General features: G+C 36.9%; 1 protein-coding gene across 3 annotated transcripts in view; it reads left to right on the top strand.

Moving 5' to 3' along the window:
• The window catches only part of ACTR2 (actin related protein 2), a 55,305-nt gene extending 44,819 nt beyond the window's left edge, over positions 1-10,486 (top strand). For all 3 annotated transcript variants that reach the window (XM_037527501.2, XM_037527503.2, XM_037527502.2), the window contains 3 exons: positions 2,736-2,881; positions 6,788-6,920; positions 9,963-10,486. In XM_037527501.2, the coding sequence (XP_037383398.1) occupies positions 2,736-2,881; positions 6,788-6,920; positions 9,963-10,133 (450 nt within the window). In that variant the 3' untranslated portion in view covers positions 10,134-10,486. The remainder of the gene's footprint in view (positions 1-2,735; positions 2,882-6,787; positions 6,921-9,962) is intronic.
• Positions 10,487-16,239: the final 5,753 nt, after the last annotated feature.

Below are 16,239 nucleotides of genomic sequence, written 5' to 3' on the forward strand. Positions count from 1 at the left end.
TCCAGAAATAAAATATATATGCTTTTAAAGTAGACTCAATATGATTGGTGTCTACTTAAGGAGATTTTCTTGGAGTTCATTATTTTGCTTTTAGGTTGTTGTGATATGTGTATGTGTGACCATTGATGACTTTCTCTATTAAGATTCTATTTAATTATTTTAGGACCATATCATGTAATATAGGGCAAAAATCATAAAGTAGCTTCTCTACTTTAGGACATAATTAGATAAGAGACATTATTTTTATATTCTAGTATCTAGAATAGTGCTTTTCAATATGTGTTTTATAGAGAGTTGTTTCTTTGAGATGTTAATAGATACTTCACAAAAATTAAAATAATGGTTACAACTCTTAGAGACTCAGTTTTGCTTCTGCAGGACTTCTCAGAGTGTACCTGACTGTGAGAATGTTGTATACCTCTTTTTCTACCTAAAAGACTGGGACTCTTCAGTATTTGATAGGACTAATGTTCTAGGAAATATACGTGGGGTATCCTGGAGTATTGTTTTAATAATTCAGTAGGTGGCAGTCTTTCCCTGACTTTATGTTTTTTTAATATGATGTTCAAAACAAATGCTAACTTGACCTTACAATTAATGCTAGTGAGACTTAGAATCTAATTATATCTTACACTAGGAGAGATGATTCTACTTGGATTTTAATGTATTGCTTTCTTAAGTCTATTATATTCATTTCAATATAAAGTACTTCCATATCTCATCTTTGATCTAGTTATTACTAAAATGAAATAAACAGCAATAAAAGCAAGTATATTTAGACCAGTTGATCCATATAAGCGCTGCATATTCACAAATATGTGTAAAGGTCATTTAAAAATACTAATTATATAAATTCTTTTGTCTAATTTTTTGAAGTTATTGATACAAATAGTTAATAAGATCTATTTAGTAAGTTAATGATCTCCTTGTTTGCCTGAAGATTCTTTCCCAAAGCCTTCTCTACAATGTCTCTTGATTTTCAGTTTTCTGTCTACTTGATTTATTTAGTAGAAAATGGCATTAGGCAAAAGGTGAGGGAACTAGAAATGTAAGACATTTTTTATTTATTTCCTTTTAAAGAACTTGAGGTAGCTTACAAAAATATGTATAAATTAAAAACAGTATACTGATTAGTAAGTAAAGAGGTACCAGTTCAGACAAAAGATAGAGTAAGATTTGGTATGAAGAAGTCGGAACCAAAAAAGAAAAAGAAATGGGAGCCATACAGACTTAACAGTTCCTCGAGGCTGGTAAAAACCTTGAACCCCTCCTGGCCAGTGGCCAAAGCAATGAGAGAAACCCCAACATCAGAGAGACTGGTCTAAAGAGGTTTTGCTAATAACCATCTATCTTTTGAAGTTTTTCCTGTGTTTTAGGTGATTTTGTGAGGTTTTTTAAACTCACCTGGTGACTTTTGTCTGTTTTTTAAGGGTAACTGTTTTAATAGGTATCCTTTTATTTATTTATGCTAGAGATTTGATACCATTTATTTAAAAAACTGGCGTTTTCGACAAATGTGATTGCTTTACATACATCTGTAGACAGTTACAGTAAAACAGAGTTAACATTTCAAAGAACTTGTTTTGTAGCACTTTGTTGTATTGGAAAGTCAGGATTGGAATCTAAATATAAGTATTGTTAATTATGTAACTTTAAACGTTAATATAAAACTAACTCTGTTATCTCATATCAACATCTATGTGCCAGCATATACAGGTGTGCTTGTTACTTAGGTCAGTCCAATGAAATCGTGAGGTAGTTTAAGACAGTTTAACTTTCTATTTAACATTTCTCATTTAATTAAATATAAGCATGATGTGACATAAGAGTGTTCTGCACAAGATCATGTTATAATGATACATGATCAGTTTGATTCTTCCTTTAATTAAAATTCTATTTATCCATTGTATAAAATGTAGTAAGACCTACTAATTAGGCTACAACAGAATTGCCTCCTTAAGCTTTTCTGGTCATAAAATTTTTTGGATTAATTTGACAGAAATAGTACAGATGATAAAGTGTTTTGATGGCAAAATAATAAAATTTCACAAAATATTTGGGGAAAGAAATTATTTAAATATTTAATATGTTTATATGCTATGTGATAAAATAGTCATAAAATGATAAGATGAACAACTTTTTTTTAAAGATTTATGCATACAAGAACTGGGATATAGGCCAGAGGTATGGGGGGCGATGAAAGGGTGGGGAACAGGACAGGCAGCTTGACTGAAATACACTGCTGAGGGGAGCAACAGGCGAGACAGGAGAGGACTGCTGCACCATGTGGGCCACTTCCTTGGCCGGGGATCAAACATGTGCCGCAGATAGCTTCATAGTGTTGTGTCTTAACCCCTTACGCCACCAGGGAGGCCCCAAGATGAGTAGCATTGACACCACCAAAATCCAAATGCAGTGTTTGATCACTGTTGTTTGTTAATGTTTTGCTGTACATACCAGTGGAACACCACGCTCTCATTCACTGGTGACTTTTAGAAATTCCTGATATTTAGGGTCTTCGTATACCAATTTTAAGCAGAATAGTGTGAGGTAACAAGAACAATTATCTAAATGTATTTTATTTTACGGGTTTTTTTTTTAAGTATATTTTAGGAGATCTATATTACTGATAGTGATTTTGGTTATAGAACAGATGTGTTTAAAAGTACTCAAGTCCTAAAGAACACTAGCAAATTGTAAAAATTTTCTAATACCTGGTTATTCTTGGTTTCTAGCTCCCAGATGGCCGCATTATCAAAGTTGGTGGGGAGAGATTCGAAGCACCAGAAGCTCTATTTCAGCCTCATTTGATCAACGTGGAGGGAGTGGGTGTGGCTGAGCTGCTTTTTAACACAATACAGGCGGCTGACATTGACACAAGGTAGAAGAAATTGTGTTTTCAAATTTATCTCTCTTAAATAGATGGAGTATAAATGGAGTGACCAAGTTGTCTATTATCTAATCTTGTTTTTGAATAGATAAGGCAAAATAATTTTGGCAGGCAAAAATTCTACCACTGAACCACCCATGCCAAAATAATTTTTTGATAGGGTGACACTGGATATTGAACACCATATATCACTGTCTCAGAAGCCCCTTCCAGAATTTCATTTGAAAATAATTTAAAACTGAAAGGAAGATTATGGAGTAATAGAGCACTTCTGTATACTCATTATGCAGTTTCTCAATTTAACATTCTGCCTGCTTGCTTTATCATACTTTTTTTTTTTTTAACCCCCCTTGAGTTATTTGAGAATTGGTTGAATGCGTTAGTCCTCTCTACTCCTTAATAGTTTGTATTTCCTGAGAATGAAGATATTCTGTACCCATAGAGTAGCTATTTGAGTTCAGGAAATTGATTACTGATATACTTGAATCTACCATCCATATTTCAGTTTTGTCCACTCAGTCTCCCAAAGATGTCCTCTATACAGTTTTTCTCACCCCCAGTAAAAGATCATACAATGTATAACTCTCTTAGTCATCTTTTGTCTTTTACAATTCTTGTCTTTCATTTGGGTTTGAATTTTTTTTTTTTTTAAGATTTATTTATTTATACAAGAACTGGGGTACAGGTCAGAGGCGCAGGAGGGTGAGAGGAGTCACCGGAGACAGAGTGGAGAACAGAACAGGCAGACTGACTGAAATACACTGCTGAAGGGAGCAGTGGGTGAGACAGAAAAGGTCTGTCCTGCCATGTGGGTTTCTCCCTGGCCGGCTGTAGACAGCTAGCTTCACAGTGGGATGCTCAACCTGCTGCACCACCAGGGAGGCTCTGAATGTTTTTTTTATGATTCGATGCAGGTTATGCATTTTCGGCTAGGCTAGTCCCTAAGTAATGTTTCCTCAGGTATCACATCCAGAGGGGATGTCGTACTGCTGATTTTAGTGTCAAGCTCTTAGAGCATTTTACTTTTCTATACTGTGTAATTTTTCTACTTTTCCTAGTTTATAAGTAACTTATAGGAAAATACTCTGAAACTATGTAAATCATCAAACTGCCTCCCCCCTTTTACCATCTATTGATGATTCTTGACTAAATCCATTTTTATTGTGATAGTCACAAAAATTGTTTTTATAATTGTTATTCCTTCTGTACTTACTAATCAGCATTCTAGCATTGAAAGTGCTTTCCCTCCTCCCTTGTTTTGTTTGCTTGTCTATTATTAGTATGGACTCAGTTTTATTCAGTGGATTATAATTTATTACTCTATTTAGGTATTTTGATGCTTGAATTGTTCCTGATTTGGCCATTGAGAGTCCTTTCAATGGACACTCAATTCTTGGCTCTTGTTCTCTGACATATCCCCATCTTTTTCTGAGCACATTTTGTTTTGTGGCAGAGAATAATCCAAGCTCACTTTTCATTTTGTTTTCTGAGTAGGCAAACATTAACAGTACAGTCAAGTAAGTATAAACAGTTTAGTCAAGAGAGTATACTTACCAGTGATGATACTCTCCCTGCTCCTTGTTTCCCTCCTATAGGTAAATGGTCTCTTGGTTTCAGGTTTCTCCTTGCTTTGTTTATTTCCTTTTACACAAAAAACAGCATAGTATAAATACTTTGTACTTTGCTATTTTCATTTTATGTAGCCTAAACAACCTTTGTTCATTTCCTGGGGATTTTCTTTGTACTTTTTTACAGTTGCATAGGACTCCATTGTTAGTACATAGCATAGTTTATTTAACAAATCTTTTATGTTAGGTTATTTAGGTAGATTCCAGTATTTATGCTGAAAAGAAATGCTGTGATTAATAACCTTATGCACACTGTGTTTTTATATTGTTGGCCATCTGTATTTTGAAAAAAACTTCTGAAGGGGAAATTGTTGGGCCCAAGGGTGAATGCATGTAGTTTGGTTATGGCTAAATTCCCCTCTGTGGAAGTTGTACCCACATTTCCACCAGCAGTCTAGGTGTCCCCACAGCTTGTTCTCAGTCAGGTGAATATCTCACTGTTTTTAATTTCATGCCAGTGTGATGAAGAGTGAAAAAAGATATCTTCTTATAGTTGTAATTTGCATTTGCCTTAAGAGTTAAGTTGATCATATTTTTTTATGTTTCAGTCCATTTTGTTTATTTTTAGTGAGCTATCTGTTCTTGTTTTTTCCTCATTCTATAGAAGTTTTGTCATTTTTTTCCCTGCAGTTTCTGAAAATTCTTTAACTTTCTGTGATAATCTGTGCAGTCATTGTCTCCTGTTTTGTCATTTGTCTCTGACATGTTTTTGGCCCTACAAAAATTTGTTTTTATTTAGTTCTATAAAAAGCTACATAATCTTTTCTTTTGTTGCCCCTAGAATTTGAATCTTAGAACGCCCTCCTCTATATACAGGTTATTGGGGAATTCACTCAGAAGCTTTCTGTAAAGCAGTGTTTGCTTACGTATTTGTTTAACCCTGAATTAAACACCCACTAATTTTGGTGGAATGGCTGAGATAATAATGGAAATTTTAAAAAATAGCAGTTGGCTTATCACAATCTATAAATCTAATGGAAGTTGACAAAATCTAATCTGGTCTTTGTGGTAGAATCTTACAGTAGGGATAAGGTAGGTGCTTTGTCCCTTGGTTTACTAATCATTAATAGCAAAAGTGCATTTAAAAGTCCATGCCCTTTAGTGGTTATTAAAGGTTTGACATTCCTAAAGCACTGAAGTTCAGTACCCTCTCCACAGAGCAGGCATTGAAAATAGTACAGTTCAGATTTTGCTTTGTGTAGCCTGCGTATTGAAAGCATATATATAAATGCCCATGGGTACATAGCTTATGTAATCATACTTGAACTACTTGGCTTTTGCTATACTCATGCAAACTTCTGCAATTAAATACAGAAATACTGCTTTTCTGGAAGCAAGATTTACAGTAGCCCGAGCCATTGGAACCTGGAAGTCTGTGAAAGTCTGGAAGGCAGCTTGAATAAGGCCAAAAATGGATGTGACTCAGCTTCTGAACTATACTATGAGAAGAGTTCCTCAGACTTAGATTTCATTACTTTACTACATACGCAATTATTTTAGATTTGAGTATCATAGCTATCAGCATGTTAAGAAAGAAAGGTCTGCTATAAGGAGCAAACATCTAACCAAAAATAACAGTGGGCAGCTCAAGGTAAAGGAACAAGAGGAAAATTGCAAAAGGCAAATGGAAAATTAAAAGCAGGATCTCAAATCAAAGTAGAATATGGTTGATTAAACATCCACATCTCAGTAGATTTCAGGAAGCCCTTTGGTAACTCATTACAAGTATTGGAGGTTTGTTATGTAAAAACTTGGTTGTTGGGGCCTCCCCGGTGGTGCAGTGGTTGAGTGCTGGGTTGCAAGGCTGCCCACAGCCTCTGCAGCGCCAGTTCGATCCCCGGCTGCTACCCTCAGCCATGTACTTCGGTCCTTCTGCCTGCTCTGCTCCCTGCTCTGGCTCTGGTGAATTCTCTCGCCCTCCCGCACTTCTGACTGTACCCAGTGCTTGTATAAATAATAAATCTTAAAATAAAAAAAAAAAGTGACTATTTAAAAAAAAAAAACAACTTGGTTGTTGGTAAAACAATCGGTTACATTTGCAAGAAAGTGTCATGTGCTTTAAAAGTACTTTCATTGAATTATAATACTTTTATATGAAAAGAGGATTTGTTATCTAACATTGTAATAGCATTCAATCCTCTGATTACATACTGAATTTTCTTTACTTCTGCCAGCAGCCGGTCAGATTGACACAAGTAATAGTTAAGTACCTCTGAGATACACTTTTCCTAATCTGAAACCTCATGAATACCTATTATGTTTTTTTTAGATCTGAATTCTATAAGCACATTGTGCTTTCTGGAGGGTCTACTATGTATCCTGGTCTGCCATCAAGGTTGGAACGAGAACTCAAACAACTTTATTTAGAACGAGTTTTAAAGGGAGATGTGGAAAAACTTTCTGTAAGTAACAATAATTCAACTGTAACCATACTTTAAAAACCCTGCAAGGTAGTTTATGAATCTTGACTACCACCAGAGGGAGCAAGAAGTCTTCCTAAATAAATGCCTAGTGTAGCAAAAAAAAAAAAAAAAAAAAAAAAAAAACACATCCTTGAAGAGCTAGGAAGGAGTAAATGGTTCAAGGTAAGCGCTGTCCCAGGACGATTGTAATGCCTGGTTGGCTCTGTATTCAGTAGGCGGAGGCAGCTAGTTCCAGGGTCAGCAGGTCTGGTTCGTCTCTAACAACCTGAATTCAGTGTGCCTCTGAGTACCTGGAAGAACCTTCTATACCATGCAGAGATAGATGCCCACTTGGGGTATTTTAAGCTTACTTGTTGGCTTTCCAACTAGACTTTGGGGCAGTTCTTGAACTATCTCATATTTCTAAATTTAAGTAGTTTTTTGGCTCTTTCTTGCATTATCTTAACTCCCCAGTCAGATGTAAAACATCATGTCTCCAGTTGTTTGCATTCCCCATCAACTACCATAGCTCTTTAATCATAGACTTTCATTGGTAGTTATGGGTGTATAAGGTATAAAGAAAAGTTAGAGTAGCTGGTAGATCTTTGGCAGTGATTTTTTTACTGTGAACTCAACCAGGAATCATTTACTTTTGAGTTAATCTCAGTTTTGTATCTCTGACTTAGACCAACTGTTAGATAATGAATTTTCAAACTACAGAGGACTCTATGTATTATAGACAGTAATGTTACAGCTTATATATGTGACTTAAATTGAATGGACCTAATACATTTAACAAATTAGGAAAATGAAAAGAAGCAGTGTTGTCTTAAGTACCTCTCTCATTTGTCTCACTTTATTCAATTACACATATAGCTTAGTCATTTATTTATTCAGCAAATATTTTTGGCACTCTTGGGTATCAGATAGTGCTGTAGGACTAGGGACACAACAGTGATGAACAAAACAAAATCCCTGTTTTAGTCTATAAATAATATGTCAGTAGTAATAAGCATTATGATGAAAAGTAAAGAAAGTGTGAGCTGATAAAGCCTCTCTAATGAGGTAACTTGAGCAGAAGTGAGGGATTGAAGGAGAAAGTGAGTCAGGTAACTGGGGAAGAATTTTCTGAAAGGCAGAAACTGCAAACACAACAGACCTGTGTAGTTACAAGAATACAGGTGTGGCTGGCTGACTGGAGCAAAGGAAGCCAGGAGGTGAGGTGACAGAGGTATTAGGGACGCAGGTCTTATTTAGCCACAGGAATGAGTTTGACTTTGCTCCAAGTGAAATGTAAGGTCTTGAGAGGGTTTTGAGCAAAGAAATTACAGAATCTTACTTGTTTTTAAAGAATCATCGGATGTGGTAACTTGATGAGGGGGAGGGGGAAAACAAAGATGGTATAGAAAGACCACTGAGGCTCTGAGAACAGGGTGGGGGTGCTAGACGCTTAAAATAGAGGAGACGGCATCAAATGATTTGTCCTGGAGAGTGGAAGAGAGAAATGTGTGGATTGCTGAGCAGCATTAAGGGGTTCAGTTGAGGTAAGTGCTATATTAAAGCAGGATGTTTAGTTTCTCTGGTGTTTTATTCAGTTGCTTGAGGGGTGAGGGTAAAGTAAAAAAATAATATCTGAGTTGATGTCTTACCAAGAGGCATGAGAGGGAGCGGACAGTATCTTAGGATAATATCAGGAAATAGTAGGGAGCATTAGTACTCTTTTGTATGAGATGAAGTAGCTTGGAAATCAGAGCTGACTTGAGCAAGGAGGAGTTCTAGGTGGTATGGTCTGATAGCATGAGTTTCAGAGGTGCTGTGGAGTTTCGGAAAGAGGGAGAAAAAAGCAGCAGTGAGGAACAAGATTTCTGTCTCCAGACCCCCAGATGAGGAAGGTACTTTTAGAGAGAGGGAAAATGGCAGCCAGTTAAGAAAGCTGCAGGAGCAGCAGTGTCTTCAGGGACCAGCCAGGCTTCCCTTAGAGCCGGGCAAACTACATCCCTGTGCCAAAAATTGGCTGTTTTTGCAAATAAAGTTTTATTAGAACATAGCCAGGCCATTTTTCTTTATATAATGTCACCTGTTGTCTGAGACTGTCTTCTAGTTACACCATGTATCAAGTGGTTGCTAGAGACACCTACATATCCTCAAGTATTTTGTTTGGCCCTTTACAAAAGTTGCCGGTTTGCCTAAGAGCAAAAAAGTAACTAGCGTAACTAAAATAGTAGAATAACCTGAGAATTGAGTAATAAGAAAATTGGCATGTTTCTATGTCATTTTGTCAGATCCCTATAGTTTGTTATGTGACATAAAGACAAATAATTTAGAATGACAAGGTTACTCTGAGTTTTTTTTCCAGGATTTGTGGCACTAAATAAAACTATGCCACATAGTGTTTCTCTTTCAGTTGACTGACCATCCAGATTGAGGTGTACCCTTATTAGAGAATTAATAGTGGTTATGGACTCTCTAATTTTATTTTGCTTACTGTGTTCATTCTTTCTAATATCTCCATGATTTATTTTGACCATATTTGGACTTATTTTGAGAATATTTCATTTGACTATGAGACAACAAGGAAGTGAGTTTTGCTTCTAAGAAAAGAGCTTAACCTTCCTCCGTTGCACAGACCCGGAATCATAGCAGTGTTAGACCTTGAAGAATTGTAGAAGTCTTCTTATCCAAATGCTTGATTGACAGCACCTGCTATCGTCAGGCCTCTGGTTCTCAGGCGCTCAGTAGAGAGATCAGGAAATTTATCATTCAGATCAGGACACTTTTGAGAGTGACAGAGGCTGCTGTTAATGATGGAGCAACAGATGTGAATCAGAACTGTTCTGATCACACTGTGATGAATGTGTGCTCTAGCTCTGAGCTTTGTGCAAAATGACAAAATGTCCTTGTAGCTCAGATACCAAAGGTGGCTGTCTTGCTTACACCACAGGACTTTTGTGAGAACTCAACAAGAGAATATATGAAAAAGTCATGGCACCCGAAAGTCCTCTGCACATTGTAACATTTTATTATCTCCTCTTTTCCCTTTAGAAATTTAAGATCCGCATTGAAGACCCACCCCGCAGAAAGCACATGGTATTTCTGGGTGGTGCAGTTCTGGCCGATATCATGAAAGACAAAGACAACTTTTGGATGACCCGGCAAGAATACCAAGAAAAGGGTGTCCGTGTGCTAGAGAAACTTGGTGTGACTGTTCGATAAATTCCCAGGCTTGTCTCATCACACCTCTGTGCTTTCTTTTTTCCTTTATTGCCAATCTTTGAACTCATTTAACTCCTGAACATGGAGGCGACTTCTTTATGCCCTTTGACTGGAAAGGTCAGGTTTTTTTCTGGTGTCTTAGGGAAGCTTTGTTAAATTTTCGTTAACGTGGATAAGTGGGTAATTCAACCACTTCCCTGCAAACGGGATGAGAAGGCAAAGGGTCCTGTCTGCTGCGTTGTTTCTTCTAAATAGGCATTTAGATCGTTCCTGTAGGCTTCATATTTTCACTTTACTGCTCTAATGCTGCTAGTTTTAGTCTTTAGCACACTAGGTGGTATGCCTTTACTAGCGTAAGGAAAAAAACCTTAACAGAAGCTTTTACATATTATTGGGGTGAGGGTATAAGGGATGGGTGGGCGAGCCCTTTACTGTAGTGTGGCATTTTCAGCAGTTACTGCTACAGCTTTTTAAGTACCTTAAAGCTTCTCATATTAACATTTTAGGGCAATGTTAGGCTCAGAACTAAAGTGTTGTGGGTGGGTTTTTGTGTGGGGAGGGGGGTGGTCTTTTGGTTTTGATTTTTTTCATTTGTGAGCTTTTCTAAAAGCTCTGGGGTACATAAGATGAACTTTATTTACAGTACTTTGATTTGGCAGATTTTCTTCTACTTATGGTCTGCCTGGAACTTTTTCCATATGGTATAAAAAGCAAGTGTAGTATTCTATTATCATGTGACTTAGGGTTTTATTTGTTTTTTTAAAATCAACCAGGCTAGCTGGGACTAGACTCCCTAGACTCTATCAATGGAGAAGTAACATTTACAAAATGCTTTTGGATATTCAAATTACAGATTAAAAAAGTGCTTAAGAGCTGGTATTTTCTAAGTGCTTCCATTTATATCAGAAGCATTAAGGTAACCCAGTGCCAAGTACTATTCTTGCAAATGATTCTTTTATATACTGGCCAGTACTTATTTAATAAAAACAAGTAAATACATAGAATAATTACTGGCAGTAGGTTATAATTGTTGGTTTAAAAATAATATTGAAATATGGGACTTGTTGCCAGTTAGGTAATTTCTATTAGTTTTTTTTTTGTTTTGATTTGAAACCTGAAAATGGAGTAAAACTTGACTTTAAAATGTTGGCAAGAAATCAAGATTTAAATTTGTATTTGTACCCAAAAATTGATCATAACACCTACTAAATCTCAGCCATCTTATGCTTGAAAAAGAGTTGTTGGCATTTTGTAAATGTTAGCAGACTTTCCTCCCTGTGTCAGAAGATCTTATTTATGAATCCTGCTGGTATTGCATGGTATCTGAGAAATTATCAAATAGTGCTCAGACGTGAGTTCTTGCTAAATTTGAAAAATAAAGTACTATGAAATTGTACGAAAGTACAATTGCAGATTCTGTACAAAACGCGGATTCTGGGGAAAAATATTTTCTCTTCATTTCAAAATATTCTTTACTGATGGCTTTGAAAAAAGCAGCTTCCTTTTGAGGGTGACTAAAATTGGAGAAATTGTGAGAAAACTTAAAAATCTAAGCAGCAGCCGAAGGTTAATTTTAATTATACAGCTTCTGTTCATATTAAGTTGGGTTTTTCTTTTGTCTGTTTCACCTCAATTTGAACCAATAAATTTACCTGCATGCTGGACATGCTTCAGTACACATGAATAGCCTATTAAGACGTCTCATAGGCTTTAGGAACATGGATGTCAGAGTCACCTGAGAATTCTAAAGTGTCTAAATCATGTTCTTATAAATCCCCCCACCATTTGAGCACTAGACTTGTTAAAGGACACACATGGACCTACTACCTATTCCTTTCAGGTAGATGGATTGACTCCTGGTCTTTGGTCATGATTTTTAATATATGAGGGAAGAAACAAAGAAAGAATGTAGTCAGACTCTTTAAATAAAACAATGAAAGAACATTTGTCATTTGTCCCATGAATGTAGAATTTGTTTTTAATCTCATAATCTGCTAGCAAACATGGTGTATTGAGATATATAAATATCTATATATAGCATAACTTTAAAATTCCATTTTATAATTTTCCTATTTCAAGATTAAATAAAGCATTTAATAATGTTGGGGTGGGGAAGTATTACTTAATCGAAGTTGTCAGATATGAATCCCTGAGAAATTAAAAATTTTTCTGTTTTAAATGAGATCTGGTTTTTAGCTCTTGAAAACCAACTGTCACTTAAACTTCCAGTGATGATTAAGATTCTCTTCTTTTTAAATCAGAATTGCCAATGCCTTGAGAAGGTCCTCCATTTAAACCTTTTTTTCTTTAAAATGTGGTATTGGATGTTAACTTGCATAGTTCTGAGCACTCAACAATATCTGGAAAGTATTTTGAAAGATAATGGAAAAGTTAAACATTCTAAATTTAACATACTTCTTTTGATTCAGAAAATAAAATCAGAATTTTCAAAGTAAATTTGGATTTTGTCTTTTACTTAACAGTTTTGCTTTCTTATTTTTATTCATGTTTTAATTTTAGCCAACTAAAGATGGATTGACAACTTTATGGTAGTTGGTAGGCCAAGTTCAGTTCAGTATTCAATGGTTTGACTAAGAAACCTGTACTTCTGGTATGCCTTTAAACACAAAAGAAAAAAAAATAGAAATAAGAGCAAATTACAGATTCACTAGAGATTTTTTGCCTTGAACAGACTGTTTCGTTTGCCAAAAGACTTAGGATGGTAGCTTTCAGAGTATTAGGAACTCTAGATAGACCTGTATGTAACATGCCTCTTTTCAGGGGTATTTTGGCTCACCTGCAGACTTTTTGGCGTACTATTTTTTACAAAACAGCTAAAGGATAAAGTTTATTAAACTGGCCCTTGATTTTTACTAGCCTTTGAGAATGGGGGCTGAGGAATTGACGAGTATTTTTGGTTTTCCTCCTTCATCGACTCTTATATGTTTGAACCTCACTGCTCCCTTTACAGCCAGAGTCCCCCCAGCACTTGAGGTTTTCCTCCAGTACTGTCATCTAGTCTTAGAAGAATAATGTGACGGCTCTCTCCATATGTTACACGGGAAGAAAATGCTGGACTCTGCTTCTGGTGTCAATGTTGATGGAATGAGTATCTTGTGAGCTTCATTTTTTTCCCTCCACCAACAAACTGAGGCCACTGTACAACTGAATCTGTATCTGTACTAATTTAGGAATTTTCAAAGAGGCTCTTCAACATAAGTAAATCAGAAACTGAAGGGTTGATTTTAGCTCAATATTTAACATGCTATCTAGCCTCAGACTGATTGTCCAACTACCCACGACAGTACTTGAAATATTTGTAGGGTCACTTTTTTTCCTGCAGCTCAAGTTCAAAGGAAAATTCAAATTGAAAAGAAAAAAATGAGACATCAGAGGTAAGTGAGAGAAAGGACTGAGAAAACATTTGCAAGTGTGAATACTCAATGTAAAGCCAATGTACTGACTTTGACCATTGATTGCATAGAAGTTATATAAATTCCAGTGATTTTCATATGAAAATTTAAAAAGCATCTTGCTCTGCATTGATTAACGTCTGAAGTTATGGAGAAACTTTTAGATTATAGTTACTTTTGTTAAAATCATCTAGGCTATGGCAGTGACAAAAAAGGATTCTTGTGCCTATTATAAGTATCTGTTATATGCAGATTTATATGAGTGGGGATGGGATCCAAATTATTTCTCTCTTCCCTTTGGCAGAATAGAGTCCTGTCCTGTTTCTTATATTCACTTTTTCTCACCCACTAGAGAGGACAGTGGAAAGACTAGAAACCTCTCTGCAAATAATTTTCCTTGAAATAAGTTGGAGAATATTTTAACTGCATGCCCAAACTAATTGAAAGGTTTGGTTTTGGAAAGTGCGAAACCAGTCTCAGGAATAATAAGCTTTTTTTTTTTTTAATTACCTTTCCAAAGTAGATTGTGTTTTTTTTTTTTTCCCCAAAGATTTATTTATGCATACAAGCACTGGGGTACAGGCCAAGGATGTGGGGGGGCGCGGGTAAGAGGATTCACAAGAGAGTGGGGAACAGAACAGGTGGATTGGGTGAAGTACACTGCTGAGGGGAGCGACGGGTGAGTCAGGAGAGGTCTGCTGCACCATGAGGGTATATCCCTGACCGGGGACCAAACTCCTGCTACAGTGGCTGCAGATAGCTTCATAGGTTGCATCTTAACCCTTTGCGCCACCAGGTATGCCCTGGGAATAATATGCTTTTTAAGCCCCAGGTAGATTCTGACAGTCTCCTATGTCAATAACCTTGAGTTTTTGCCTAATGAATGCTGTTTGTTTTTTGTTTTTTTTTAAATGATTGGTTAAAAAAACCTCTAGGGAGCTGCTTTGTTCTTCCTTGGGGTTTGAAAATGACTAAGAATTTTTAGGGCCTCCCTGGTGGTACAAGTGTTAAGTCTCAGTACTGTCAAGCCGTCAGCAGCCACTGCAGCATGCAGCTTCTCTCCTCAGTGTATTTTAGTCTGCCTGTTCTGCTCGCCACTATGTCTCTGGTGAATCTTCTCACCCCCCACACCTCTGGCCTACAACCCAGCTCTTACATGCGTAAATAAATAAACCTTTTAAAAAAATAAGAATTTTATACATAGAAAAGTAATTATAAATTAGGAAACACATCTGATTTCTTGAGAATTATTTGTACTGTTACATATTCATATTTCATGCCAACATAGTGTTAGGAGTAAAATATTTGAACTTTAACTGCAGTTCAATTGTCAAAAATAAATATTTATAATAGCTAAGTTATGGAAACAGCTTGCATGCTCAAAGGCAGGAATGGATTAGAAAAATGTGAATATATGTATACAATAGAAGACTACACTATAAAAGAGGATGAGCTTTTGGGTCTCCCCTGGTGGCGCAGGCAGTTGAGTGAAGCTCTGTGAAGCTGTCCGCAGCCTCTGCAGCACAGGTTCTATCCCGGCTGGCCAGCAAGGGTCCCACATGGTGCGGCAGACCTCCTGTCGCACCCGCTGCTCCCCTCAGCAGTGTATTTCAGTCAGTCTGCCTGTTCTGTTCCCCACTCTGTCTCTGGTGAATCCTCTTACCCTCCCGCGCATCTGGCCTGTACCCCGGTTCTTATATAGATAGATAAATCTTTTTTTTAAACGTCAATTAAAAAAAAGAGGATGAGCTTTTGCCATTTGCAGCAACATAGATGGAACTGGAGAGGATAATGTTAGGCGAAGTAAGTCAGAAGGGAAAGATATCTGATGGCCTCATTTACACGTGGGATATAGAGAAGCATAAAGGGTCAGTCAAACTCAAACTAAGAATAAATTCTCAACATCGGGCTAAAATTTAGGCAACCAGAGAGGCAGGGTGGACGAATGAAGATGGGAAGGGACCCAGTGGAACATGGTGAATGATTATTGGGGCGATGGTAGTGGGTATGGTGTGAGACTATCCATTTGTAGAGGTTTAAACCTATAACCCCTAAAGATACAACAATGGAGGCTAGCTACAAATTCAATGAACAGAAAAAGTGGCTAATACCCATTTGGCCCATTGATTTGAAACCTTCAATCTACTTTGTGTGTTGTGTGTGTGACATCTCTATTTGAAAGCTGCTGCCATTAGTTTAAGAACTGTTGAAAAGGAATATGATGGGGGCCTCGCTGGTGGCTCAAGGGGTTAAGCACCGCACTATGAAGCATTCTGCAGCCTCTGCAGCAAGAGTTCGATCTCCGGCCGGCCAGAGAGCAACCCACATGGCGCAGCAGACCTCTCCTTTCTCCTGTCTCGCCCGCTGCTCCCCTCAGCAGTGTGTTTGTCAGTCTGTCTGTTCTGTTCCCCACTCTGACTCTGGTGAGTCCTCTCACCCTCCCCCCACACACACACACACATCTCTGGCCTGTACTCCAGCTCTTGTGTGCATAAATAAGTAAATCTTTAAAAAAATATGATGACTAGATATGATTCGAAGTCCCTTGATGATCAATTAAAGCTGTTTTTCTTACTTGTTTTTACTTAGTGCTTTAGGTGGAACCTAAAATTAAGTATACTATAGGAAATTATGTAGCCAGAATATAATCACTTGTATTTTGAACAAATTATTTGCCCCTCACTATCTCAGTA

This window comes from Talpa occidentalis, unplaced genomic scaffold (assembly GCF_014898055.3).
Source record: "Talpa occidentalis isolate TD23 unplaced genomic scaffold, MPIMG_talOcc4v2.1 talOcc4.5, whole genome shotgun sequence".
In the NCBI taxonomy this organism is placed as follows: domain Eukaryota; kingdom Metazoa; phylum Chordata; class Mammalia; order Eulipotyphla; family Talpidae; genus Talpa; species Talpa occidentalis.